The sequence below is a fragment of the Bombina bombina genome, chromosome 4 (genome assembly GCF_027579735.1).
Source record: "Bombina bombina isolate aBomBom1 chromosome 4, aBomBom1.pri, whole genome shotgun sequence".
Classification (NCBI taxonomy): Eukaryota; Metazoa; Chordata; class Amphibia; order Anura; family Bombinatoridae; genus Bombina; species Bombina bombina.
In genome coordinates, this window is record NC_069502.1 from 174,912,589 (window position 1) to 174,940,084 (window position 27,496).

The following is a 27,496-nucleotide window of genomic DNA, read 5'->3' on the forward strand; positions in this document are numbered from 1 at the left end:
TTTTAGGATTAATATTTATTTTACAGGTAACTTTGTATTTATTTTAACCAGGTACAATAGCTATTAAATAGTTAATAACTATTTAATAGCTACCTAGTTAAAATAATTACAAAATTACCTGTAAAATAAATCCTAACCTATGTTACAATTAAACCTAACACTACTCTATCAATAAATTAATTAAATAAAATACCTACAATTATCTACAATTAAACCTAACACTACACTATCATTAAATTAATTACATAAAATACCTACAAATAAATACAATTAAATAAACTAACTGAAGTACAAAAAATAAAAAAGAACTAAGTTACAAAAAATAAAAAAATAATTTACAAACAGAAAAATATTACAACAATTTTAAGCTAATTACACCTACTCTAAGCCCCCTAATAAAATAACAAAGCCCCCCAAAATAAAAAAATTCCCTACCCTTTTCTAAAATAAAAATAGAAAAGCTCTTTTACCTTACCAGCCCTTAAAAGGGCCTTTTGCGGGGCATGCCCCAAAGAATTCTGCTCTTTTGACTGAAAAAAACCCATACAATAACCCCCCAACATTACAACCCACCACCCACATACCCCTAATCTAACCCAAACCCCCCTTAAATAAACCTAACACTAAGCCCCTGAAGATCTTCCTACCTTATCTTCACCACGCCGGGTATCACCGATCGGTCCAGAAGAGCCTCCAAAGTCTTCATCCAAGCCCAAGCGGGGGCTGAAGAGGTCCATTATCGGGCTGAAGAGGTCCATCATCGGGCTGAAGTCTTGATCCATGCGGCGGCTGAAGAGGTCCATCATCGGGCAGAAGTCTTCATCCTATCCGGGCAGAAGAGGACATCCGGACCGGTAGACATATTCATCCATGCCGCATCTTCTATCTTTATCCATCTGGAGCGGAGCGGAGCCATCTTCTTCCAGCTGACGCGGATCCATCCTCTTCTACCGACGCCTACTCGCCGAATGACGGTTCCTTTAAATGACGTCATCCAAGATGGCGTCCCTCTGATTCTATCAGCCAATCGGAATTAAGGTAGGAAAAATCTGATTGGCTGTTTGAATCAGCCAATCAGATTCAAGTTCAATCCGATTGGCTGATCCAATCAGCCAATCAGATTGAGCTCACATTCTATTGGCTGATCGGAACAGCCAATAGAATGCAAGCTCAATCTGATTGGCTGATTCCATCAGCCAATCAGAATTTTCCTACCTTAATTCCGATTGGCTGATCCTATCAGCCAATCGGAATTCGAGGGACGCCATCTTGGATGACGTCATTTAAAGGAACCGTCATTCGGCGAGTAGGCGTCGTTAGAAGAGGATGGATCCGCGTCGGCTGGAAGAAGATGGCTCCGCTCCGGATGGATGAAGATAGAAGATGTGGCTTGGATGAAGATGTCTACCGGTCCGGATGTCCTCTTCTGCCCGGATAGGATGAAGACTTCTGCCCGATGATGGACCTCTTCAGCCGCCGCTTGGATCAAGACTTCAGCCCGATGATGGACCTCTTCAGCCCGATGATGGACCTCTTCAGCCCGATGATGGACCTCTTCAGCCCGATGATGGATCTCTTCAGCCCCCGCTTGGGCTTGGATGAAGACTTCGGAGGCTCTTCTGGACCGATCGGTGATACCCGGCGTGGTGAAGATAAGGTAGGAAGATCTTCAGGGGCTTAGTGTTAGGTTTATTTAAGGGGGGTTTGGGTTAGATTAGGGGTATGTGGGTGGTGGGTTGTAATGTGGGGGGGGGTATTGTATGTTTTTTATTCAGGCAAAAGAGCAGAGCATGCCCCGGGTAAAAGAGCTTTTCTTATTTTTATTTTAGAATAGGGTAGGGCATTTTTTTATTTTGGGGGGCTTTGTTATTTTATTAGGGGGCTTAGAGTAGGTGTAATTAGCTTAAAATTGTTGTAATATTTTTCTAATGTTTGTATATTATTTTTTTATTTTTTGTAACTTAGTTCTTTTTTTATTTTTTGTACTTTAGTTAGTGTATTTATTTGTATTTGTAGGTATTTGTATTTAATTTATTTATTGATAGTGTAGTGTTAGATTTAATTGTAGATAATTGTAGGTATTTTATTTAATTAATTTATTGATAGTGTAGTGTTAGGTTTAATTGTAACTTAGGTTAGGATTTATTTTACAGGTAATTTTGTAATTATTTTAACTAGGTAGCTATTAAATAGTTATTAACTATTTAATAGCTATTGTACCTGGTTAAAATAAATACAAAGTTGCCTGTAAAATAAATATTAATCCTAAAATAGCTACAATATAATTATTATTTATATTGTAGCTATATTAGGGTTTATTTTACAGGTAAGTATTTAGCTTTAAATAGGAATAATTTATTTAATAAGAGTTAATTTATTTCGTTAGATAAAAAATATATTTAACTTAGGGGGGTGTTAGTGTTAGGGTTAGACTTAGCTTTAGGGGTTAATACATTTATTAGAGTAGCGGTGAGGTCCGGTCAGCAGATTAGGGGTTAATACTTGAAGTTAGGTGTCGGCGATGTTAGGGAGGGCAGATTAGGGGTTAATACTATTTATTATAGGGTTATTGAGGCGGGAGTGAGGCGAATTAGAGGTTAATAACTTTATTATAGTAGCGGTGAGGTCCGGTCGGCAGATTAGGGGTTAATAAGTGTGTGTAGGTGGCGGCGACGACGTTGGGGGCGGCAGATTAGGGGTTAATAAATATAATATAGGGGTCCGCGGTGTTAGGGGCAGCAGATTAGGGGTACATAGGGATAATGTAGGTTGCGGCGGTGTACGGAGCGGCAGATTAGGGGTTAATAGTAAAATGTAGGGGTCAGCGATAGCGGGGGCGGCAGATTAGGTGTTAATAAGTGTAAGGTTAGGGGTGTTTAGACTCGGGGTTCATGTTAGGGTGATAGGTGCAGACTTAGGAAGTGTTTCCCCATAGGAAACAATGGGGCTGCGTTAGGAGCTGAACGCTGCTTTTTTGCAGGTGTTAGGTTTTTTTTCAGCTCAAACGGCCCCATTGTTTCCTATGGGGATATCGTGCACAAGCACGTTTTTGAAGCTGGCCGCGTCCGTAAGCACCGCTGGTATTGAGAGTTACAGTGGCGGTAAATATGCTATACGCTCTCTTTTTGGAGCCTAACGCAGCCCTTCTGTGAACTCTAAATACCAGCGGTATTTAAAAGGTGCGGGGGAAAAAAAAACCAGCGTTAGCTACGCGGGTCGTTACCGACAAAACCCTAAATCTAGCCGATAGATTGTTATTTATTGTTATTGCTGAGCATGATGTGTGATCATAGTACAGTACTTGGAGGAGATATGACCTTTTTGTACTAGGCACTAGTTTCTGTTTCAATTTTCACTACACTACAGCAGTTTCTAATGTCCATCATCACCGCCCAGCCAGCCAGCCCCGACTTAGATACTCCTCGGTCCCACACTGACACTCCCACTCTGCTGTGACTCCTCTCTGCTGCTGCTCTGCTCCTACCTCCTTACGGCTCGCTTCTCCACTGACTATCTGACACTGACTGTCTGACTCACGTGGGTAACGGTTGTGATGTAACCGTCCTCTCACTGCTCCTCCTCCCCTCTCACCACCAGTCACCACCCTCTTAGCCATGCAGGAGCTGAATGATTGGAGAATAATAGTATAATCCTCCAATCATTCAGATTGTAGTATGTGTATCCGCCGCCCACTCGCCCAGTGCCTGTCACTCACCTTTCTGTGCACGGCCAAAAATTGCTCCCAAAAAAATGGCGGCAAAAAAATTGTAGAAAAATTATATATATTTTTTACGAACCGGCATGGCGGGGCCCCCTAACTGCGGATCCCGAGGCGGCCGCCTCGCTCGCCTTGTTCTAAGGCTGGCCCTGATTGGTCATTCCAGTTCTTAATAAAAAAACTGCCTTTAGAGTGTTTCCGAAGGGGCCTCCTAATACTGATGAAGCTTCTTGTAGAATTTTGCCAGTCCAGAGAGCTTTAGAGAATCATGCCCTATGTATTTAACCCATGTCTTGTTTAAAAGCAATTTATTGTAATTAAAAAGAGCATTTTATTTTTACATTTCACTATCACTTAATTTTTTGATGTACTTGATTTTTTTATTATTTAAAAAGATGGCTAATACCTTCACTACCCATTGCCAAGCTTTGAATAACTCAGTGTTATATTAATATACTTTATAACCTTTATACTTTATATAACATTGCCTGTTTGTAAGCCCCAACAGGCCGTCCCTTATCTCAGTGCTTTTTTTTTGTAAGCCTCAATTTAAATCATGTTTCCTTTACATAGAGGTTTCATATTTAGAATAATAACTTTTCAGATTATTTTGCCAGTTATATCAGTAAATTACTTATTTAGTTATATACCATTAGAAATAAATTGATAGCTATGAAATTATTAGAGAGAACTATCTCCAGTTTATAAGGTTAATCTTGCATATTTGATCAACTTTGCTGTCCTTAATTGGAATGAAAAAAATAATCATTACATTAATAATTAATTTTTTTATTTAATTTTAGAATAATAATCATTACCTCAATTATGATAATTAAAAAAAAAATTAACTAAAGAAAAATGATTACCATAATTATAACAATGTGTAATACCAGCACATGCTAATGTGCGCTGGTATTATGAATTAACAGCAATACGAACGCAAGCTTTCCTACACATTGGCATTGCTGGGAAGGATTGCACTCATGAGAATGCGCTTCCATAGGCTCCCATGGGAAGTAAGTAGCGCAGCGATGGCTGCATATTTTTAAATATATATGTATATAATTATATACTTATATTTATGTGTTTAATATGTGTATATACACATATTAACACAAATATATATGTATATATTCATATACATATGTATTTACTGAGAACCCCACTCGCACCAACTTTAGACCCCAAAAACTGCCTAGTGCAGTTTTTTTATTTAAAAAAATGGCTACATTTTTTTTTTTTAAAGAAAAAACTAAAATGCCTTTGATTTTGAGGGCAATTGGGGCACTTATGGAAAATTAACCAGCGAGCTTGCCGTAGCAATAACCAGCCACTTTTAATGTCTGGTTAATTATGCGCCGGCAAATTTGCCTGTTTGCGGGTGTGCAATAATTTAGCAATCCACTTGTAATCTGGCTCTAAATTGTTTATTTAAACTAAAACCATACCATTATTGGTTTAAGTTTACTGCTTTCCCCCTCCCTCCTCACAATTAGGTCCTTGTGCAGATCTATTCCACCCCAAACAATCTTCTATTTATTGAGATTCTTGATACATAGAGTAAGGGGTTGATACCTCTGTGTGCATAGAATTGCAGGGGAACAGTGGTCAAAATTAAACGTTCATGGTTCAGATAGACCATGTAAACAACTTTCCAATATACTTCTATTATCTCATTTACATTATTCTCTTTTTAACTTTTGTTGAAATGCATACCTAGGTAGGCTCATGAGCAGCAATACACTACTTGGAGGTAGCTGCTGATTCGTGGCTGCACATATATGCCTCTTGTCACTGGCTTACCCACTGTATTCAGGTAGCTCCCAGTAGTGCATTGCAGCTCCTTTAACAAAGGATACCAAGAGAATGAACACATTGGATAATAGACGTAAACTAGAAAGCTGTGTAAAATTTGTATCCTCTATCTGAATCATAAAATAATAAAATTAAGTTATATCCCTTTATTTATTTTTGCTGTGAAGAAGAAGCAAGTTATTTCTGCAGACACAAATTCACGGTAGAAAAAATGCCCAAACCTCTGGGAGAGCAAGACTTTGGGAATTGATTACAGAAAAAAAATAATCAGCACAGCGATTAATATACAGCCTCATGCTACATAATTTAAAAACAAATCCTTATTTCAGAATTAATAAACTTTGGATTATAATGTATCTTAAATAGAAAGCTAAAATTATCTTTAGATTATTTGTTTTTTTCCCTCAAAAAGCCTTTTAGTTCATAAAATCCTATATAAATAAAAAAAAAACTTTTTTTTTTTTTTAAATCCATTGATTTTTATCCACCCTGCTTTTTACAAGCACTGCGATAAGGGGCAGTCTGCAGGAGCTTAACTACAGGTGATCATAGAGGTAAATAGTATATTAATATAACAATGTTGTTTCTGCAAACCTGGGCAATGGGTAATAAAAGGAGTATCTATATTTTTAAACAATGCATATTTTTTAATAGACTGTCCCTTTAATTACAGTGGGACAAACTTTGGAAACTCACTGAAAATAAAATAACATGCTGCTGTAAAAGCAAAGTTTAAATGAGGTTTAGTACAGGGGTAGACAAACCCAGGAGCTAGGGAGTCACTGGCTCCTAGAATTTTACCCCTGGCTCCTAACTTCTTCATATATCTGTATACAAACACCACTATCTGGCTCCTAAAAGTAGTATTCTTACTGACTTCTAAATTTTAAACAGATTTGTTGAGGCCTGGTTTAGTATATCAGGTATTGCAAACACACATACATCCTCCTGTTCAGAAATTGTCATAGAATTGATGGAAATGAGCCAGTTGCAGAGAAGAAGAACCCCCTTCTGTTAAAACATAGCTCTAGCGAATTATTAAAGGGCCAGATAAAAAGCAAATGGCAGCAACACTGGGACTGTATTATGCTTCTAGTCTTTATTTAGTACTTTTTTCTAGTCTTTTAAAGTAATTATTTTGATGACTTGATACGTATATGTGCTTTGTAGTAAGCTACAATACATTTGTGTCTTTCTTTGTTCCTCTGCATGTAATCTGACACACTTTTTTTCTTTGTGTTTTTTTTTTTTGCAGAACTCAATGACAGCTCTTATTGTAGCAGTTAAAGGTGGTTACACAGACACGGTCAAAGAAATCTTAAAAAGGAACCCAAATGTGAACTTAACAGACAAAGATGGCAACACCGCTCTCGCCATTGCAGCCAAGGAGGGACACACAGAAATTGTGCAGGACTTGCTTGATGCAGGAACATATGTGAACATCCCTGATCGGGTGGGTTTAGTAGCATTATTTGACAGTTTTTGGTAATCTGAACACTTTTTTTTTTTTAATCTTCAAGAATTGCTTTTTACTGGAGTTAATGGGGCAGATGACTACATTTTAAAGCTATATATATATATATATATATATATATATATATATATATATATATATATATATATATATATATATATATATATATATATAATTATTTAAATATTCACATAAAATAACCATAATTCAGTTTATCCCCAGATAAATGGCATTAGATGACCTATTAGGTTGCCTCATCTTCCTGGTCATTAGCCATGTCCTTTCACGTAAATTTTACTTTTTTGGGAGATGAGGCATTTCTTCCATTGCAGGCTGGTGGCATATTGCTGAAAGATCTTTTTACTTAGGTTTCTCAGGCTCCAATGGTTTTGGTGTCTTGTCCCAGAAGTTAAAGGAGAATTCAACGCTAGATACGTTTTTATAAGCATTATATTGAGGTTATTCCTTTCTCCCCATAGTCATGGATGCATGTCGCTGTGATGAAATCTGTCTTTCACTGCATCCCAATGACCTGTTTGCACATGTTGAGCAACTCTCTTTTGGAAACCTGCAGTGTAATCTAAGTTCCATAATGGCAGTACCCATGGATAGAAGGAGGTGCATGCCATTTATTTAGTGTTTAGTGTCCCTTTAAAGTCTGCCATCATTGCATTTGTTACTCTGACAGTACAAAAAAATGGAATCAGGAAATGTGCGTGTAGGGTGCTTGGATTAACAATCAGTGATAGTAAATGTTAAAATACATTACTGAAAATAAATAATCTATTTCCCCCCCCCCCTTGTTTTTGTTCATAGAACCAAAGCAGATTTGTTAGGGATAAACTACTGGACATATTGAGAAACACACATTTAGCCCATTTTAATCTGTTTTTCAGAAAATATATAATTCAAAAAGCAAATCACATCATCATCCCTTTTCTTACTGTGGTCTTTTCTCCCCTGTTGCAGTTTCAGTTGGCACAACTTTTATAATGTTATCATGCCAAGCATTGCTTAGTGTCCATTCATGTCTCTAATGAGCGTTTCTCTTGTTCCTTAGCATCTAATAATAGGATAGCATTTTGACTTCTCATCTTCACCTTAGGTAGAACACTATTAAAAGGAAAAATAAAAGGTAGCCCTGTTTTGAGCAAGTTCCACTGTCTTTCATGCTTCTGTCAATTGCTCCCATATCTACTCTGAATTGGTTGAAATTGAGCATATAGTGAATCTAGTGCTGATATGGGAATAGTGCCCTCTTACAAATTTGGAAAGAATATGTTTTCTGGGGTATTCTATATACTTACAAAATTAACTTTAACCTTATGTTAGAACTTTAAGGGCTTAGAACATTCAGAGCAGGATTTAGTTATCCTTGACATACATTTCACTTGCTTAGGCATTCTTGAATTAGTACATAAAATATATAAACCATAAACACGCATAACTTAATATATATTTACAGTTTGTGCTAATGTTTTAATATTCAGTGCTATGGTAAATGTCATCACTTTATAAAGTACCCTGCTATAACTTCATGTAGTGAACCCTAATTAAAATGAAATCAGTTGGACACCTGTTAGTTATGTTTCCTGAAAAATAATTTTATTAAAGCCTGAATTTATGGTCTTTATACTTTTCTTCTTGCAGAATGGGGACACAGTACTAATTGGTGCTGTTCGCGGCGGCCATGTTGAAATTGTTAGAGCACTGCTGCACAAATATGCTGACATAGACATCAGAGGACAGGTATGCTTTTAGTTACTATTTTGAAATATATAGAAATATTTCACATTGCTAATTGCGCTATAAGTAAACTTTTTGTGCGTGTCAGGTTGCTCTCGTATTATGAGTTTAAAGTAGTAAGTTATCACTCTTGCACTAACCCCACTCACACAAAAAGCCGAACAATATTGTGCGGGCTGTAACCTATTCCCCATAGAAATCAATTGATCAAAAAAAGTGGGAAAAAAACAAACGCCCAACTCCTGCGCAAACCTGATCGCATAGTCTCATGTGCACTAACCTGACATGAAAATATGAATATTGCCATTTGCCTGCCTTTTTTTTTCTAAAACTTGAGATCTCTTATCTTTGAGCCCTTATAACTTTTTTATGCAATTTTTTTAAAATAATTTTTATTAGATGGTGTTATTATGAGTGTAAGTGTACTTTGTAATGTGTCACTTTTTTTATTCATGAAACCGTTAACAAAAGCTCTGAGGATGCACTAACCCGACAAGCGTTAACTTGAATTGCGCTCAACAGATCTCGCTTACTTGTCAACTTTTAATATAAACACACTTTTACCTGTACACAAAAGAATGTGAAAACTTAATATTGCTCACGCGCAAACGTTTGTGCTCTACTCGTAATCTGGCTCTTAATGTTTATTTTGCGTTTTAAAAACAATAGCTAATTGTTTTGCATTTTTCATTTTAAATACGTGACTTATCTTGGATATTTCTTTAGGATAACAAAACCGCTTTGTATTGGGCTGTTGAGAAAGGAAATGCCACCATGGTGCGAGACATTCTTCAGTGTAACCCAGATACAGAAATTTCTACAAAGGTAACTGTTGACTAATGTACGTAACAGGTTACTGGATTGTTGTTTGTAGACAATTTTGTCTTCCCGCTAATATATTGTTTTGATTACACTCTGGTTTTGTTTGAGTTGATTTTCTGGTTTAGTTTATTTTGTATTTCTATTTTTAGGATGGAGAATCTCCGCTTATTAAAGCCACTAAAATGAGAAACATTGAAATTGTGGAGCTTCTGCTTGATAAAGGAGCCAAAGTTTCTGCAGTAGATAAGGTAAGTGAAGCAAGAATGATTTATCTGGAATACTTATTACTTATTGCTATTAGTCAGTGCACAAAGTACAGTCGATGTGGGTAATACTAGAAAGCATAGCTCTGCCCGGGCTTGCAAACCCTCCACGATGTTACTTTATGTGTTAGTAATGCTTTATTTTCATTTAACAGGCAGAAGTTTAGAGGTTTAAATTTTATGTACATATATTAATCTAACAATGTTGGTTGTGCAAAGTTTCATATCCCTTTTTATCACAATGGACAAGACAATGAAATAGCACAATTATTAAAGCAGCATTTTGATTTATTAACATATATTTCTTTCCTAAGATATGGTGAGTCCACAGAATCATGCATTACTGTTGGGAATATCACTCCTGGCCAGCATGAGGAGGCAAAGAGCACCACAGCAAAGCTGTTAAGTATCACTCCCCTTCCCACAATCCCCAGTCATTCTCTTTGCCTTCGTACATGGAGGAGGTTATGATTTTAGTGTCTAATAATTTTGAATTTCTACAAGCAAGTTTTTGGGATCTAGCCGTAGTCCACGTTAATCTCTTGAGGGTTGTGGTGGCTTTCAAGCAGCTAGGAACTTGTAAGGTGGGCCTTACTGTGTTTTCGTAGTATTGTGCTGCCCTAGTATAGAAAAACAAAGTAGGTGACTCTGATCTTTCTTTTTTACAGGTCTCTGTGAGGAACTGTGTCCTTACATACCTGGTAAGCTGTCTACATGCCGGACAGCAGATTTGGCAGGTAAGTGCCTGTTTTTCTTCCAGGTGGGAAGAATTTATAAGCACTTGCATTTTTGACAAGGGACAGGCTAATCCTTATATAAGGATAAGTTGGGCATGGTGCAGAGCATTGTGACTGAGACTTTATCCTTTCAGTAATGAAAGGGTTAATGAGGCTCTTTTATTGAGGTAAAAAATGTCTTATTCGGGAGAAAGGGTCTTTATTACGGAGAGAGGAGATTAGGGAGAAAGTCCTGTGTCTTTACTCTAATTCTCGGCTTATAACAAGCTTGTCCGTATAGTTTATTTGAGATCAGTTCAGACGCTTACTCTGCATTACGTAACCAGGAAGTATCACGTTTTTTTGTTTCACGCCTCTCTGTGGCGCAGGTGCATTGCAGCCGATCATGTGACGCTCTTTCGGTCTCAGCTTCAGAGCGTTGCTGATGGCGAGAGTGAGATTTTAATCTGTATCCCTCTCCGGAGTTGGTGACAGGTAGGTGCCTCATCTAAGGCTGAGGTGTGGGGTTCCTGAGTGTTAGAGGAGCGCATAGTTGCTCATTAATTGCACTTCTGGAAATTTTAATTGTTAATACCCTTAATACAGTGTGCCATTAGTATATTTTTCTTATATTCATTTGCACAGTGACTTTCTACGATCATGTCTGATACAGATCAGGATCAAATTGCTTCGCCAATGCAGTTCTGTTCCTCATGTGTTAAAAAGACTTTACAGTGTAAAGAAAGAATTTTGATTGATGAGCCTAATGTCTCTCAGGATGATGCTGTTCAGGTAATACCACAGCCATCTCTTGGAACGTCCAAAGCCGCAATGGCATCTCATGCAATGCTCTGCAGTTCCTCTATAGCTCCCAGTGGAGCATATTTGAAAGCAGAAATTGCCGCTCAGGTTTTCTCAGGGGTATCTGCAGTTCTAGCTGCTTTTCCTATGTTAAAGGGAAAGCTTAAGAGGAAAAGGAATTCAGATGGCAAAGTCTCTGATTCCAGTGGTTTGTCTCAGATGGCCCTTCCTCTTAAGTCTGATGAGGAAGATGCGTCAGAGCTTTCTGAGGGTGAGATCTCAGATTCGGATAGTGTAAGTCTGTCGTCTGAAACTGATGGAAGTTCTTTCAGATTTAAGCTTGAACATCTTCGTGTTTTGTTAAAAGAGGTGTTGACTACCTTGGATGACTCGTATACTCCTGTCACTGTCCAGCCTAAGAAATCTAGTAAACTTAATAATTACTTTGAAGTTCCTTCTTCTAAGGAGGTTTTTCCGGTTCCTGACCGGGCTTCGGATATTTTTACCCAGGATTGGGATACCCCCGGTATCCTTTTTCCCGTCTCCTATTTTTAAGAAAATGTTTCCAGTTGCGTACTCCATTACGGACACATGGCACTCTGTTCCTAAAGTAGAAGGGGCTATTTCTACTCTAGCCAAGAGGACAATTATTCCTATTGAGGATAGCTGCTCTTTTAAAGATCCTATGGATAAAAAGATGGAGGGTTTACTTAAAAAGAATTTACGTTCATCTTGGTCTTTTATGGCAACCTGCAGTTTGCATTGCCACGGTGACAAGTGCTGCATCTTACTGGTTTGATGCTTTGTCTCATTCTATTCAGGTACAAACTCCTTTAGATGAGATTCAAGACAGAATTAAAGCTCTTAAAATGGCTAATTCCTTTATTTCTGATGCTATCTTGCAGGTGATTAGGCTGAGTGCCAAGTCATCTGGTTTTGCCGTGTTAAGCCGCAGAGCCTTGTGGCTGAAATCTTGGTCAGCAAATGTCTCCTATAAGGTCAAGATTTTGGCTCTTCCTTATAAGGATAAGATATTGTTTGGTCCAGGGTTAGCAGAGATTATGTCTGATATTACGGGTGGAAAAGGGTCTTTTCTACCTCAAGATAGGAAGAATAGAGAGAAAGGTTGTCAAAGTAATTTTTGTTCATTTCATAATTTCAGAGGTAAGTCTTCCCCGGCTTGTGCCAAACGAGATCAGTCCATGCCTTCTTGGAAACCCATTCAGTCTTGGAACAAGGGGAAGCAATCAAAAAAGCCAGCAGCTGACTCCAAGTCAGCATGAAGGGTTTGCCCCCGATCCGGGATCGGATCAAGTGGGGGGGCAGACTCTCTCAGTTCTCTCAAGCTTGTATACGAGATGTCCTAGACCTTTCCTCCCAGGGACAGATTTCACCTCTCAAGATTATCTGTAGACCAGACAAAAAGAGAGGCGTTCTTAAAATGTGTACAGGACCTTTCCCTCCTGGGAGTGATGGTTCCAGTCCCAGTACAGGAGCAGGGTCTAGGGTTCTATTCCAACCTGTTTGTGGTCCCCAAAAAAGGGGAACTTTCAGGCCTATTCTAGATCTAAAATTCCTCAACAAGAGTGTCGTCCTTCAAAATGGAGACTATCCGTTCCATTCTTCCTCTAGTGCAAGAGGGTCAGTTCATGACGACCATAGAGCTGAAGGATGCGTACCTCCACGTTCCCATTTACAGGGATCATCACACTTCCATTTGGTCTTGCCACAGCTCCCAGGATTTTCTTAAAGGTCCTGGGAGATCTGCTGGCAGTAATTCAGTCTCTGGGAATTGCAGTGGCACCTTATCTGGATGATATCCTGGTTCAGGTACCATCTTTTCAACTAGCAAAATCTCACATGGAGATCTTGTTGTCCTTTTCTTCGTTCCCACGGATGGAAGGTGAATTTAGAAAAGAGTTCCCTCCGGCTACAAGGGTGGTCTTCTTAGGAACCATCATAGATTCCCTATCAATGAAAATATTTCTGACGGAAGTCAGAAGAGTTTAAAGAAAAGATTAAATAAAAAAGCGCTAGAGTGAATAACCCCTAAGCCTCTTCCTTAGATTATCTTCTTCCTAGATAGTATATTTAAAAGATAAGAGAAAGGGAAGAAGAAGAGGCGCTAAAAAATGGCACTAAGGGTTAAAATTCAAGGAGGGATAGATATTACAAGTGGCAACAAGTGTCTTCTTAAATGCTCCTAAGGGGGATGGATATTAAATGTGGCAACAGAGGCCTACTTAGCTGTTCCTAATCACAAATAACATTCAATAATATTAGCACCTAAATATTGAAACAGAGGAAAATATGTTCAACAATTTAATATGCCCAAGAGCCACAATAAAAATGCACAATGAAAATGCACAATGCGGTTTACTTTTCACAAAAGTAAAAACATAAAATAGATATAACGAAGTGTTGCAACACTAATAATTCCTAGATAGACATAAAAAAATGTATCAATATATTTCACAAAAGCTCCTAACATTAATGTGCGTATCAAGTTATATATACAGGTAACCCTCAGTTTACGCCGGGGTTAGGTTCCAGAAGGAATGGTTGTAAATCGAAATCGTTGTAAATTGAAACTCAGTTTATAATGTAAGTCAACGGGAAGTGAGGGAATTGGGTTCCAAACCCCTCTCAAAATTGTCATAAGTAACACCTAATACATTATTTTTAAAGCTTTGAAATTAAGCCTTTAAATGCTAAACAGCATAAACAGTATCAAATAATTACACAACACAGAATATATAATTAAACTAAGTTAAATGAACAAAAACATTTGCTAAACTGCATTCTAAACCTTAGGAAATAATCACACAACACAGACTTTACTTGCATTTTTCTGCAAACTGTTCTTTCTATGCATTCCAATCTGGACTGATTTATAGACAGGAAGACAGAAAGATGCTCAATAGCTCATGTCTAGCTAGACTAATTAATTCCAGCCTGTTTCTGTACTTGGCTTTGCATATCTTTGCTGCAACACAAGCGGAAAGCTCCACCTACTGGCTATTTTTATCAATGCAATGCTTCTCAATAGCAGTCACATGACAAAAAATAAGGGTTGTTATTCTGAAATAATTCTGTACTAGCGTGGTAAAGTCCATGATTAGACTGAAGGGCCAAGATTCTGTCCTCTTGCCTATCTCTTCAGTCGGCTTTACGACCGTCAGTGGCCCAATGTATGGAGGTAATTGGTCTGGCTTCCATGGGCATAGTTCCCTTTGCTCGATTCCATTTGAGAGCTGTATGCTCAGCCAATGGAACTGGGATTATGTAGACCTATCTCGGAGGATAGTTCTAGATCAAGCGGCAAAAGACTGTCTTCTATGGTGGCTGTCTCAAGAAAATCTGTCACGGGGAACATGCTTTCGGAGTCCCTCATGGGTGATTGTGACCACAGACGCCAGCCTAATGGGCTGGGGTGTGGTTTGGGACTCTTTGAAGGCGCAGGTACTGTGGTCTCAGGAGGAATCTGCTCTTTCCATAAACATTCTGGAGTTGAGAGCAAACTTTTCTCCTTCTCCTTTTCTCCTTTTCCTTCGGTCAAATGACTGGGGATTGTGGGAAGGGGAGTGATACTTAACAGCTTTGCTGTGGTGCTCTTTGCCTCCTCCTGCTGGCCCGGAGGGATATTCCCAACAGTAATGGATGATTCCGTGGACTCACCATATCCAGAAATAAATTTATCAGGTAAGCATAAATTTTGTTTTTTGTGACCACATATATAATTGGTCCTAGTGGCTAGATACACATAAATTATGTGGCTACATATTGATTTGATATATAGTATCATTATGTGCCCATCCCCAGAAAGCTGTAACAGTTTGTCTACAGACTAAAAAATTGTGGACTTGCAATAAATAAGAAATACAGAGCTGTCTTGAGATCAGCTTTTTTTTTTTACTAAAATATAGTACAAATACATTAAACCAAATAGACTTTTATCCGTCTAGATACTTAAAAACATGTAAGTTGGCAACAAGATCCTGATGGCAAATCCAATTTTACCCATTTTTAAAAAATATAAGCCTCTGACTTCTTACTGTGTTACTCTTTTAATATTAATTTAGTTTTTCCACAGAACGTTTTGCCAGCTGGGTGGCATTATAACGTTACTGGGTGGGGGCAGTGTAATACTTTCTAATGTTATAACATTTTCTGCTATCCAAAGCACAAATTAATTGCATAATTTATAACATAAATGTATGTGCCTTAGATCCAATTTTAAGTTGATTTCAGTTATCTTTAAAGGGACAGTCTACTTGAAAATGTTTGTTTAGAAATATAGATAATCCCTTTATTACCCATTCCCCAGTTTTGCATAACCAACACTGTTATTTTAATACACGTTTTACCTCTGTGATTACATTGTATCCAAACCTCTGCAGACTGCCCCTTTATCTCAGTCCTTTTGACAGACTTGTATTTTAGCCAATCAGTGCTGACTCATAATATAACTCCATGGGAGTAAGCAAAGTTTTATCTATATGGCATACATGTGCTAGCACTGTATAGCTGTGAAAACTGTCAAAATGCACTGAGATAAGATGTGGCCTTTAAGGGCTTAGAAATTAGCATATGAGTCTACCTAGGTTTAGCTTTCAACAAAGAATACCAAGAGAACAAAGCACATTTGATGATAAAAATCAAGTGCTTGCTTATTTCTTTCATAAAGTAGTTGAGAGTCCACAAGTCATTACTCCTAGGAAATTCCACACCTGGCCACTAGGAGGAGGCAAAGATTCCCAAAACTCCAAGTGCACTTAAACCCTTCCACCACTGGTCTTATCTTTGCCTCCACAGGAGGAGGTGAAGAATTAAGGTGCTTCAAATTATCTGTTGGGAGGGGTCCTCAGACCGATTTGAGGACAATTTTCCCCATTAGGGAGCTGTTGTTTGGGACAGAGAGGAGATTGGTGTATTGGGTAGTGGCATAATCCCTTCTAGTGAGGAGTTAGTCAAAGGCCCTGCTACAGGTGTCGGGGAACCGGGCACTTAGCCTCCTCCTGTTGGTTTGTTGATATACTCCACACTTCGATCCTTTGTGGTCATGTGTACAGCACTAGATGGGCTATCAAATTGTGAGCACTTTCTCTCTGCAGAGTGGGTGCTTATCAGATAAATGGACATTTTTATTGCACTCACATAGCCTACAGGCTATTTGCTGTTACATTTAGAACGAGTACATCATAGCCAGGGGGCATCTATTTACACAGACTTTTACTTTGGGCATACTTTTTGAGCAAGTTGGGGGGCCTTTTAGTTTTTACATGCACTTTACATGTTTTCTTTTTAGCGCATGTCACGTCTCGGTTTGTGTGTCTACCCTAGTTTTTATTTTTTGAGCCTATATGGGTTAGCACGCATTAGATGCTAAGTTCCGGGTGCTCCTGTTTGTTAGCGCGTCTTTGCTTCTCAGTTTGGGGAGCTCCTGTTTGTTAGAGCATGGCTTCTTCTGAGTGTTTGAGCCTGTTTGTTTGGGCACGTCAGCATTTTGGCATGTTTTTTGGTTTTACACGCTTCCATGGGTTAGCACATACTAGCTCTGCTTCCTCCTCACGTGTCCGGGTTAGCGCATTTTCTCTTACGTATTAGCGCAGGAGTTTTTATTTCCTGCTGTGTTCAGTTGCATTTGCTCGCTGATTAGCGCATCTCTGTGTTTGTTCGTTCTCTTAATTTTTTTTGTGTGTGGAGGGGGGTAAGATTGTATTGATTTTGTATATATTTATGTGCTAGAGGGTCTGTACTACAGTTTGTACTTTTTTAATTTATTCAGTAACTCAGTCATAGTCTCCTAGGGATACAGAATATGCTTCAAATCAAGGCCTCTCCCAGGAAGGTTTCTTTTGTCTCGTGTTCCTAGGGACCATGTAAAGGCAAAATCCTTTTTTCAGTCAGTTTTGGATCTGGAATCTATGGGTGTAATAGTCCCAATACCAGTATCCAACCTCTTTATTGTTCCCAAAAAGGAGGGAACTTATATGCCTATTCTGGATTTAAAGACTTTAAACAGATTTCTCAGTTTTCCTACTTTCATAATGGACGAATTCCGGACTATTTTACCTCTTGTTCAACAAGGGCAGTTTATATCTATGATATATTTCAAGGATGCTTATCTTCATATTCCTATCCACTAGGATCATCACCAGTTTCTAAGATTTGCCTTTCAGGACAAACATTTTCAGTTTGTTGCTCTTCTGTTTGGTCTGGCTACTGCTCCCATATTTTTACGAAGGTTCTGGAAAGTCTCTTGTCTGTAACAAGAGCTCAAGGTATTTCGGTAGTACCTTACCTGGACGATATCTTGATACAGGCTCCATTTTTACTTTTAGCAGTATGTCATACCAAACATCTCTTGTTTCTTCAAAAACTTGGTTGTAGAATCAATTTTCCCAAAGAGTTCTCTTTCTCCTCTAACCATAATCTCATTCCTTGGTGTCATAGACTTAACCAATGAGACTTTCTTTGACAGATCAAAGGAGATTAAAGTTATAAACAGCTTTTTCAAGTCTTCAATCAGTTCCATTTCCTATAGTAGCTGTTTGCATGAAGGTTTTGGGTCTGATCGAACGCTATTCTATTTGCTCGGTTTTATATGAGGCCTTTTCAGCTTTGTATGCTTAGTCAAGGGTGCAGAGATTACACTCGGCTCTCTCAGAAAATCCTTTTGGAATTCAGAGCAAGACAATCTCTTTCCTGGTGGATAGATCACTGGTCCATTTCTCTGAGGCATCATTTGTTTGTTCAGTCTGGACTGTTATCTCAACAGACGCACATTTTTTGGGTTGAGGTGCAGTTTGGGGGTTCAAGGTCCTTTAGACCTGGCTTCTCCTGAACAGAGAAACTTATCTGTGTTGTCAATCAGACAATGTCACAGCAGTGGCTTACATCAATCATCAAGGGTGAAATTGCAGTTCCGTTGCAATGTGGGAGGTCTTCTGAATTTTGACTTGGGCAGAGAGTGATTTCTGTACAATTTCTGCAATTCAGATTCCAAGAGTGAGCAATTAGGAAGCAGATTTTTTTCAGCCAATCTCTTCATCCTGGGGAGTGGTCTCTCCATCTGGAGGTTTTCAATCAAATTGTTGAAAATTAAAGTTTCCTGGAGATAGACCTGATATCATCTTGGTGGTTGAGGTGCAGTTTGGGGGTTCAGAAGAGCACAGGAAGTTTGGCGTCCTTAGGAGGAAAGGTTACCGATAAACATTCTTGAACTCTGTGCAATCTTCAAGGTCCTTTAGAGGTGGCTTCTCCTGAACAGAGAAACGTATCTGTGTTGTCAATCAGACAATGTCAAAGCAGGGGCTTACATCAATCATCAAGGGTGAAATTGCAGTTACTTTGCAATGTGGAAGGTCTTCTGAATTTTGACTTGGGCAGAGAGTGATCTCTGTACAATTTCTGCATTTCAGATTCCAAGAGTGAGCAATTAGGAAGCAGATATTTTTCAGCCAATCTCTTCATCCTGGGGAGTGGTCTCTTCATCTGGAGGTTTTCAATCAAATTGTTGAAAGGTAAAGTTTCCTGGAGATATACCTGATATCTTCTTGGTGGAGCAACATCAAGCTTCCCAGATATTTTGGGAGGCCCAGGGATCATCAGGAAAAGTTTGTGGATGCTTGTGTAGCTCCTTGGTCGTTTCATCTTGCTTACATGTATTTTACCAATTGTTCTGTTGCCAACAATGATAGGCCAGTTCAAGCAGGAGCTGTTATTAGTAATTCTGATTACTCTAGCTTTGGCTCTCAAAATATGGTTTGCGGATCAGGTTCATTAGTCCAATTGTCCTCCGCGGTCTTTATCTCTGCACCACAACCTTCTATCTCAAAGTCCCTTTTATCATCAATATCTATTAACATGATGACTTGGGGATTGAGCGCCTAGTGTTAAAACAGAGAGGTTTTTCTGATGCAGTCATTGAAACTTTAATTCAGGCCCTTAAACCTGTGACAAGAAAGATTTATCACAAGGTTTGAAATGCTTTTCATTCATTCATGGTGTGAGAAACATGGTTTTAACTGGCATTCTTTTAGAATTCCTAGAATTCTTTAATTTTTCAGGATGGGTTGGATTAGGGTTTATTTGCCAGTTTGATTTGGATTAGAGTTTATCTGCTACGGTCAGATATGAGCTCTTTCGGTTTTGTTTACATCAGAGTTTGTTTACATTCAGAGTTTTATTCAAGCTTTAGTCAGAATTAAGCCAGTGATTAAACTATTGTCACCTCCATAATAATAGTTTTGCAGGTTTCTCCTTTAGAACTTATGCACAATTTGGATGTTCAGCTTTTGTCTTGGAATTTTTTTTGTTTTTGTTTTAGCAATATGTTCGGCAAGAAAATTTTCTGAGTTGTCTGGTTTTCCTTGTGAGCCTCCTTTTTTACAAGGCAAAGGTGGCTTTAAAGACTTAGTTTGATTTATTATCTAAGGTGGTGTCTTGGGATAACATTAATTGGGAGATTATTGTTCCATCTCTTTATCCTAATCCATATAATTTTAAAGAGATCTTCATAATTTGGATGTTGTAAGAGCTTTGAAATTCTGTTTGCAGGCAGCTAAGGATTTTAGATTGTCCTCAAGTTTGTTTATTAGTTTATCTGGTTCTTGAAGTGCTCAAAAGGCAACAGCCTTGATTCATAAACCTTACTTGGAGGTTAGACAGTCTCCTCTGTATTAGTGACCATTTTACTAAATCTGTTTCTTCCTGCTGGGCTTTTAAGAATGAGGCTTCTAAAGAACAAAATTGCAAGGCAGCAACTCAGTCTTCTTCACATACCTTTACTAAAGTCGGCCAGATTACGAGTTTTGCGTTATGAGCGGCTCGGTAATAACTTGCAAGTTATTTCCACCGCTCACCTCCCTATAGCGCTGCTATTACAGGTTTTCAAAAACCCGGCGTTAGCAGGCAATATGGCAGCGTTGAGTTCCATACAGCACTCAAATACCAGCGCTGCTTTGAGCTGGTTTTACGTGCTCATGCACGATTTCCCCATAGACATCAATGGGGAGAGCCAGCTAAAAAAAGCCTAACACCTGCAATAAAGGAGCGTAAAGTTGCGTAACGCAGCCCCATTGATTCCTATGGGGAAAGAAAGTTTACACCTAACACCCTAACATAAACCCCGATTCTAAACACCCCTAATCTGCCGCCCCGACATCGCCGACACCTACCTACACTTATTAACCCCTAATCTGCCGCCCCCAATGTCGCCGCCATCCACCTACACTTATTAACCCCTAATCTGCCACCCCCAATGTCGTCGCCACCCACCTACACTTATTAACCCCTAATCTGCCGCCCCAGACATCGCCACCACCTACATTACACTTATTAACCCCTAATCTGCCGCCCCAATGTTGTCGCCACCTACATTACACTTATTCACCCCTAATCTGCCGCCCCAATGTCGTTGCTACCTACCTACACTTATTAACCCCTAATCTGCCGCCCCCAACGTTGCCGCCACTATACTAAAGTTATTACCCCTAAACCTAACCCTAAGTCTAACCCTAACGTAACCCTAACACCACTAACTTTAACATAATTCAAATAAATCTAAATAAAAATTACAATTATTACCTAAATAACCCATTTAAAACTAAATACTTACCTGTAAAATAAACCCTAAGATAGCTACAATATAACTAATGGTTACATTGTAGCTAGCTTAGGTTTTATTTATTTTTTACAGCTAAGTTTGTATTTATTTTAACTAGGTAGATTAGTTGGTAAATAGTTATTAACTATTTACTAACTACCTAGTTAAAATAAATACAAACTTACCTGTAAAATAAAACCTAACCTGTATTACACTAACACCTAACATTATACTACAATTAAATCAATTACATTAATTAAATACAATTAACTAAATTACAAAAAAAACAAACCCTAAATTACACAAAATAAAAAAGAAATGGTAAAAATATTTAAACTAATTACACCTAATCTAATAGCCCTATCAAAAAAAAAAGCCCTACCCCCCCCAAAATAAAAAAAACCCTAGCCTAAACTAAACTGCCAATAGCCCTTAAAAGGGCCTTTTGCAGGGCATTTCCCCAAAGAAATCAGCTCTTTTACCTGAAAAAAAAAAAATACAAACAACCCCCCAACTGTAAAACCCACCACCTACACAACCAAACCCCCCAAATAAAATCCTATCTAAAAAAACCTAAGCTCCCCATTGCCCTGAAAACACTAACCCCCGAAGATCCACTTACAGTTTTTGAAGACTGGACATCCATCCTCAACGAAGCCGGGATAAGTCTTCATCCAAGGGGGCAGAAGTCCTCAATGAAGCAGGGAGAAGTCTTCATCCAAGCGGCAAGAAGTGGTCCTCCAGGCGGGCAGAAGTCTTTATCCAGACGGCATCTTCTATCTTCATCCTTCCGGCGCGGAGCATCCTATTCTTTTGACGGCTACTGAAGAATGAAGGTTCCTTTAAGGGACGTCATCCAAGATGGCGTCCATTGAATTCCGATTGGCTGATAGAATTCTATCAGCCAATCGGAATTAAAGGTGAAAAAATCCTATTGGCTGATGCAATCAGCCAATAAGATTGAGCTTCAATGATATTGGCTGATCCAATCAGCAACTAGGATTGAGATCGCATTCTATTTGCTGTTCCAATCAGCCTGGAGGACCACTTCTGCCCACTTGGATGAAGACTTCCCCCGGCTTCATTGAGGATGGATGTCCGGTCTTCAAAAACTGTAAGTGGATCTTTGGGGGTTAGTGTTTTCAGGGCAATGGGGAGCTTAGGTTTTTTAAATCGGATTTTATTTGGTGGGTTTGGTTGTGTAGGTGGTGGGTTTTACTGTTGTTTGTAAATTAATTTCATTCAGTCTGGCTATACGTCAGACTGGTTTACCAGGGGTTTAAGTGCTCCTGTAGTTTTGGGAATCTTTGCTTCCCCCAAGTGGCAGGAGTAATGACTTGTAAAATCTCACCACCATGAATGAAATTAATTTATCAGTTAAGTATAAATTATGGGTTTTTTTTAGGCGATTTGTTAGTTTAACATATTTTAGGGCAGAGAAAGACAACATATATTTTTTTAAATTAAAGCTGCCATTAAAGGGATACTAAACCCAATTTTTTTCTTTCATGATTCAGATAGAGCATGAGATTTTAAGCACCTTTCTAATTTACTCCTATTATCAATTTTTCTTTGTTCTCATGCTATCTTGATTTGAAAAAGCAGTACTGTAAGCTTTAGAGCCAGACCATTTTTTGTTGAGCACATGGGTAGCACTTGCTGATTTGTGGCTAAATGTAGCAAACCAATCAGCAGCTCTACCAAGGTGCTGAGCTAAAAAAATGGGCCGGCTCCTAACCTTTTATTACTGCTTTTTTCAAATCAAGATAACATGAGAACAAAGAAAAATTGATAATAGGAGTAAATTAGAAAGTTGCTTAAAATTTCATGCTCTATCTGAATCATGAAAGAAAAAAATGTGGGGTTAGTATCCCTTTAACAGGCTAGTATTTGAGCATATCTCTGTTTTGACAATTGGTGGTTGAGTAATTTTTAATGAGCTGCATATTCTTATGTAGGATTATGCTGAATATCTGTAGTGTAAGAGCCTGAGATATGCTTTAAATATTGCATTACATTTACAGAAAGGGGACACACCACTTCATATTGCAATCCGAGGAAGAAGCAGGAAGCTTGCAGAGCTTTTGTTAAGAAACCCAAAAGATGGAAGATTACTGTACAGGCCCAACAAATCTGGAGAGACACCTTATAACATAGACTGCAGCCATCAGAAGAGTATCCTTACTCAGATATTTGGTGCCAGTAAGTTGATTTGTGTTCTTTTTTAATGTTAGGTGTAGCTGGGTTTTTTTTTAATGTTTTTCTTTTTGCTCCTTATGGAGACAGCAAAGGAATTGTTCATGGAGACTTTCTTTTTCTCTTGTAAGGTGTATCCAGTCCACGGATCATCCTTTACTTGTGGGATATTCTCATTCCCGACAGGAAGTTGCAAGAGGACACCCACAGCAGAGCTGTAATATAGCTCCTCCCCTAACTGTCATAGCCAGTCATTCTCTTGCAACTCTCAACTAGAAAGGACGTTGTAGGAGAGAGTGGTTAAATATAGCTAGTTAAGCCTGAATACAGTGATTTAATAACGACTGGTATCATGCTTACTCCCAGGGGTAATACCCTTATGATATTGCAATATAAAACGTTTGCTGGCATGTTTAATCGTTTTTATATATGCTTTGGTGATAAAACTTTATTGGGGCCTAGTTTTTTCCACATGGCTGGCTTAAATTTTGACTAGAAACCTGAGGCTTTCACTGTTGGAGTATAAAAAGTTACAGTTGGTGCACTTAAAATTACAAACTGTGACATCCAGCTTCCCTCAAAGGCCCTCTGAATGCTATAGGACATCTCTAAAGGGCCCAAAGGCTTTCCAAAGTCGTTTATTGGGGAAGGTAGGGCCACAGCTTGCTGTGGCAGTTGGTTGTGACTGTTAAAAAACGTCTATTTCGTTTTTTTGATCCGTTTTTTGAACTAAGGGGTTAATCATCCATTTGCAAGTGGGTGCAATGCTCTGTTAGCCTATTATACACACTGTAAAAATTTCGTTTGATTTACTGCATTTTTTCACTGTTTTTCAAATTCTGACAAAATTTGTTTCTCTTAAAGGCACAGTACTGTTTTTTATATTTGCTTGTTAACTTGATTTAAAGTGTTTTCTAAGCTTGCTAGTCTCATTGCTAGTCTGTATAAACATGTCTGACATAGAAGAAACTCCTTGTTTATTATGTTTAAAAGCCATGGTGGAACCCCCTCTTAGAATGTGTACCAAATGTACTAATTTCATTTTATGCAATAAAGATCATTTTCTGTCTTTAAAAAACTTATCACCAGAGGAATCTGACGAGGGGGAAGTTATGCCGTCTAACTTTCCCCACGTGTCAGACCCTTTGACTCCCGCTTAAGGGACTCACGCTCAAATGACGCCAAGTACATCTAGGGCGCCCATAGCGTTTACTTTACAAGACATGGCGGCAGTCATGGATAATACACTGTCAGCGGTATTAGCCAGACTACCTGAACTTAGAGGTAAGCGAGATAGCTCTGGGGTGAGACAAAATGCAGAGCATACTGACGCTTTAAGAACCATGTCTGATACTGCCTCACAATATGCAGAAGCTGAGGAAAGAGAGCTTCAGTCAGTGGGTGATGTTAATGACTCAGGAAAGATACCTGATTCTAATATTTCTGCATTTAAATTTAAGCTTGAACACCTCCGCGTGTTGCTTAGGGAGGTTTTAGCTGCTCTGAATGACTGTGATACCATTGCAGTGCCAGAGAAATTGTGTAGACTGGATAAATACTATGCAGTGCCGGTGTGTACTGATGTTTTTCCAAATACCTAAAAGGTTTACAGAAATTATTAATAAGGAATGGGATAGACCAGGTGTGCGGTTCCCTTCCCCTCCTATTTTTAGAAAAATGTTTCCAATAGACGCCACCACACGGGACTTATGGCAGACAGTCCCTAAGGTGGAGGGAGCAGTTTCTACTCTAGTAAAGCGTTCTACTATCCCTGTCGAGGACAGTTGTGCTTTTTTTTTTTAGATCCAATGGATAAAATTTTTTAGGTTACCTTAAGAAAATATTTATTCAACAAGGTTTTATCCTACAGCCCCTTGCATGCATTGCCCCTGTCACTGCTGCTGCGGCGTACTGGTTTTAGTCTCTGGAAGAGGCTTTACAGGTAGCGACTCCATTGGATGACATACTTGGCAAACTTAGAGCACTTAAGCTAGCCAATTCTTTTATTCTGATGCCATTGTTCATTTGACTAAACTAACGGCTAAGAATTCTGGTTTTGCTATACAGGCGCGCAGAGCGCTATGGCTTAGATCATGGTCAGCTGACGTGACTTCAAAATCTAAGCTACTTAACATTCCCTTCAAGGGGCAGACCATATTCGGGCCTGGTTTGAAGGAGATTATTGCTGATATCACTGGAGGAAAAGGTTGTGCCCTTCCTCAGGACAGGTCCAAATCTAGGGCCAAACAGTCTAATTTTCGTGCTTTTCGAAACTTCAAGGCAGGTGCGGCATCAACGTCCTCTAATGCTAAACAAGAGGGAACTTTTGCTCAATCCAAGACGGTCTGGAGACCAATCCAGACCTGGAAAAAAGGTAAGCAGGCCAAAAAGCCTGCTGCTACCTCTAAGACAGCATGAAGGAACGGCCCCCTATTCGGTAACGGATATAGTAGGGGGCAGACTTTCACTCTTCGCCCAGGCGTGGGCAAGAGATGTTCAGGATCCCTGGGCGTTGGAAATTATATCCCAGGGATATCTCCTGGACTTAAAAGCTTCCCCCCCAAAAAGGGAGATTTCACCTTTCACAATTATCTGCAAACCAGATAAAGAGAGAGACATTCTTACACTGTGTACGAGACCTCCTAGTTATGGGAGTGATCCATCCAGTTCCAAAGGAGGAACAGGGACAAGGTTTTTACTCAAATCTGTTTGTGGTTCCCAAAAAAGAGGGAACCTTCAGACCAATTTTGGATCTAAAGATCTTAAACAAATTCCTCAGAGTTCCATCATTCAAGATGGAAACTATTCGTACCATCCTACTAATGATCCAGGAGGGTCAATATATGACTACAGTGGATCTAAAGGATGCTTATCTTCACATTCCGATACACAAAGATCATCATCGGTTTCTCAGGTTTGCCTTTCTAGACAGGCATTACCAGTTTGTAGCTCTTCCCTTTGGATTAGCTACAGCCCCAAGAATCTTTACAAAGGTTCTAAGGTCGCTTCTGGCGGTCCTAAGGCCGCGGGGCATAGCAGTAGCCCCTTATTTAGACGACATCCTGATACAGGCGTCAAACTTCCAAATTGCCATGTCTCATACGGACGTAGTACTGGCATTTCTGAGGTCGCATGGGTGGAAAGTGAACGAGGAAAAGAGTTCTCTATCCCCACTCACAAGAGTTTCCTTTCTAGGGACTCTGATAGATTCTGTAGAAATGAAAATTTACCTGACGGAGTCCAGGTTATCAAAGCTTCTAAATTCCTGCCGGGTTCTTCATTCCATTCCGCGCCCTTCGGTGGCTCAGTGTATGGAAGTAATCGGCTTAATGGTAGCGGCAATGGACATAGTGCCGTTTGCACGCTTACATCTCAGACCGCTGCAACTATGCATGCTCAGTCAGTGGAACGGGGATTACACAGATTTGTCCCCTCAACTGAATCTGGACCAAGAGACCAGAGATTCTCTTCTCTGGTGGCTATCTCGGGTCCATCTGTCCAAAGGTATGACCTTTCGCAGGCCAGATTGGACAATTGTAACAACAGATGCCAGCCTTCTAGGTTGGGGTGCAATCTGGAATTCCCTGAAGGCTCAGGGATCGTGGACTCAGGAGGAGTCTCTCCTTCCAATAAATATTCTGGAACTAAGAGCGATATTCAATGCTCTTCAGGCTTGGCCTCAGTTAGCAACTCTGAGGTACATCGGATTTCAGTCGGACAACATCACGGGGGAACAAGAAGTTCCCTAGCGATGTTAGAAGTTTCAAAAATAATTCGCTGGGCAGAGATTCACTCTTGCCACCTATCAACTATCCATATCCCAGGTGTAGAGAACTGGGAGGCGGATTTTCTAAGTCGTCAGACTTTTTATCCGGGAGAGTGGGAACTCCATCCGGAGGTTTTTGCACAACTGATTCATCGTTGGGGCAAACCAGAACTGGATCTCATGGCGTCTCGCCAGAACGCCAAGCTTCTATGTTACGGATCCAGGTCCAGGGATCCCAAGGCGACACTGATAGATGCTCTAGCAGCGCCCTGGTCTTTCAACCTGGCTTATGTGTTTCCACCGTTTCCTCTGCTCCCTCGACTGATTGCCAAGATCAAGCAGGAGAGAGCATCGGTGATTCTGATAGCAACTGCATGGCCACGCAGGACCTGGTATGCAGATCTAGTGGACATGTCATCCTTTCCACCATGGTCTCTACCTCTGAGACAGGACCTTCTACTTCAGGGTCCTTTCAACCATCCAAATCTAATTTCTCTGAGGCTGACTGCCTGGAGATTGAACGCTTGATTTTATCAAAGCGTGGCTTCTCCGAGTCAGTTATTGATACC

General features: G+C 39.4%; 1 protein-coding gene across 2 annotated transcripts in view; it reads left to right on the top strand.

Moving 5' to 3' along the window:
• Nucleotides 1-27,496, top strand: part of KIDINS220 (kinase D interacting substrate 220) — a 404,332-nt gene that overhangs the window by 105,576 nt on the left and 271,260 nt on the right. For both annotated transcript variants that reach the window (XM_053709711.1, XM_053709712.1), the window contains exons 8-12: nt 6,789-6,986; nt 8,658-8,756; nt 9,480-9,578; nt 9,725-9,823; nt 22,990-23,167. In XM_053709711.1, the coding sequence (XP_053565686.1) occupies nt 6,789-6,986; nt 8,658-8,756; nt 9,480-9,578; nt 9,725-9,823; nt 22,990-23,167 (673 nt within the window). The remainder of the gene's footprint in view (nt 1-6,788; nt 6,987-8,657; nt 8,757-9,479; nt 9,579-9,724; nt 9,824-22,989; nt 23,168-27,496) is intronic.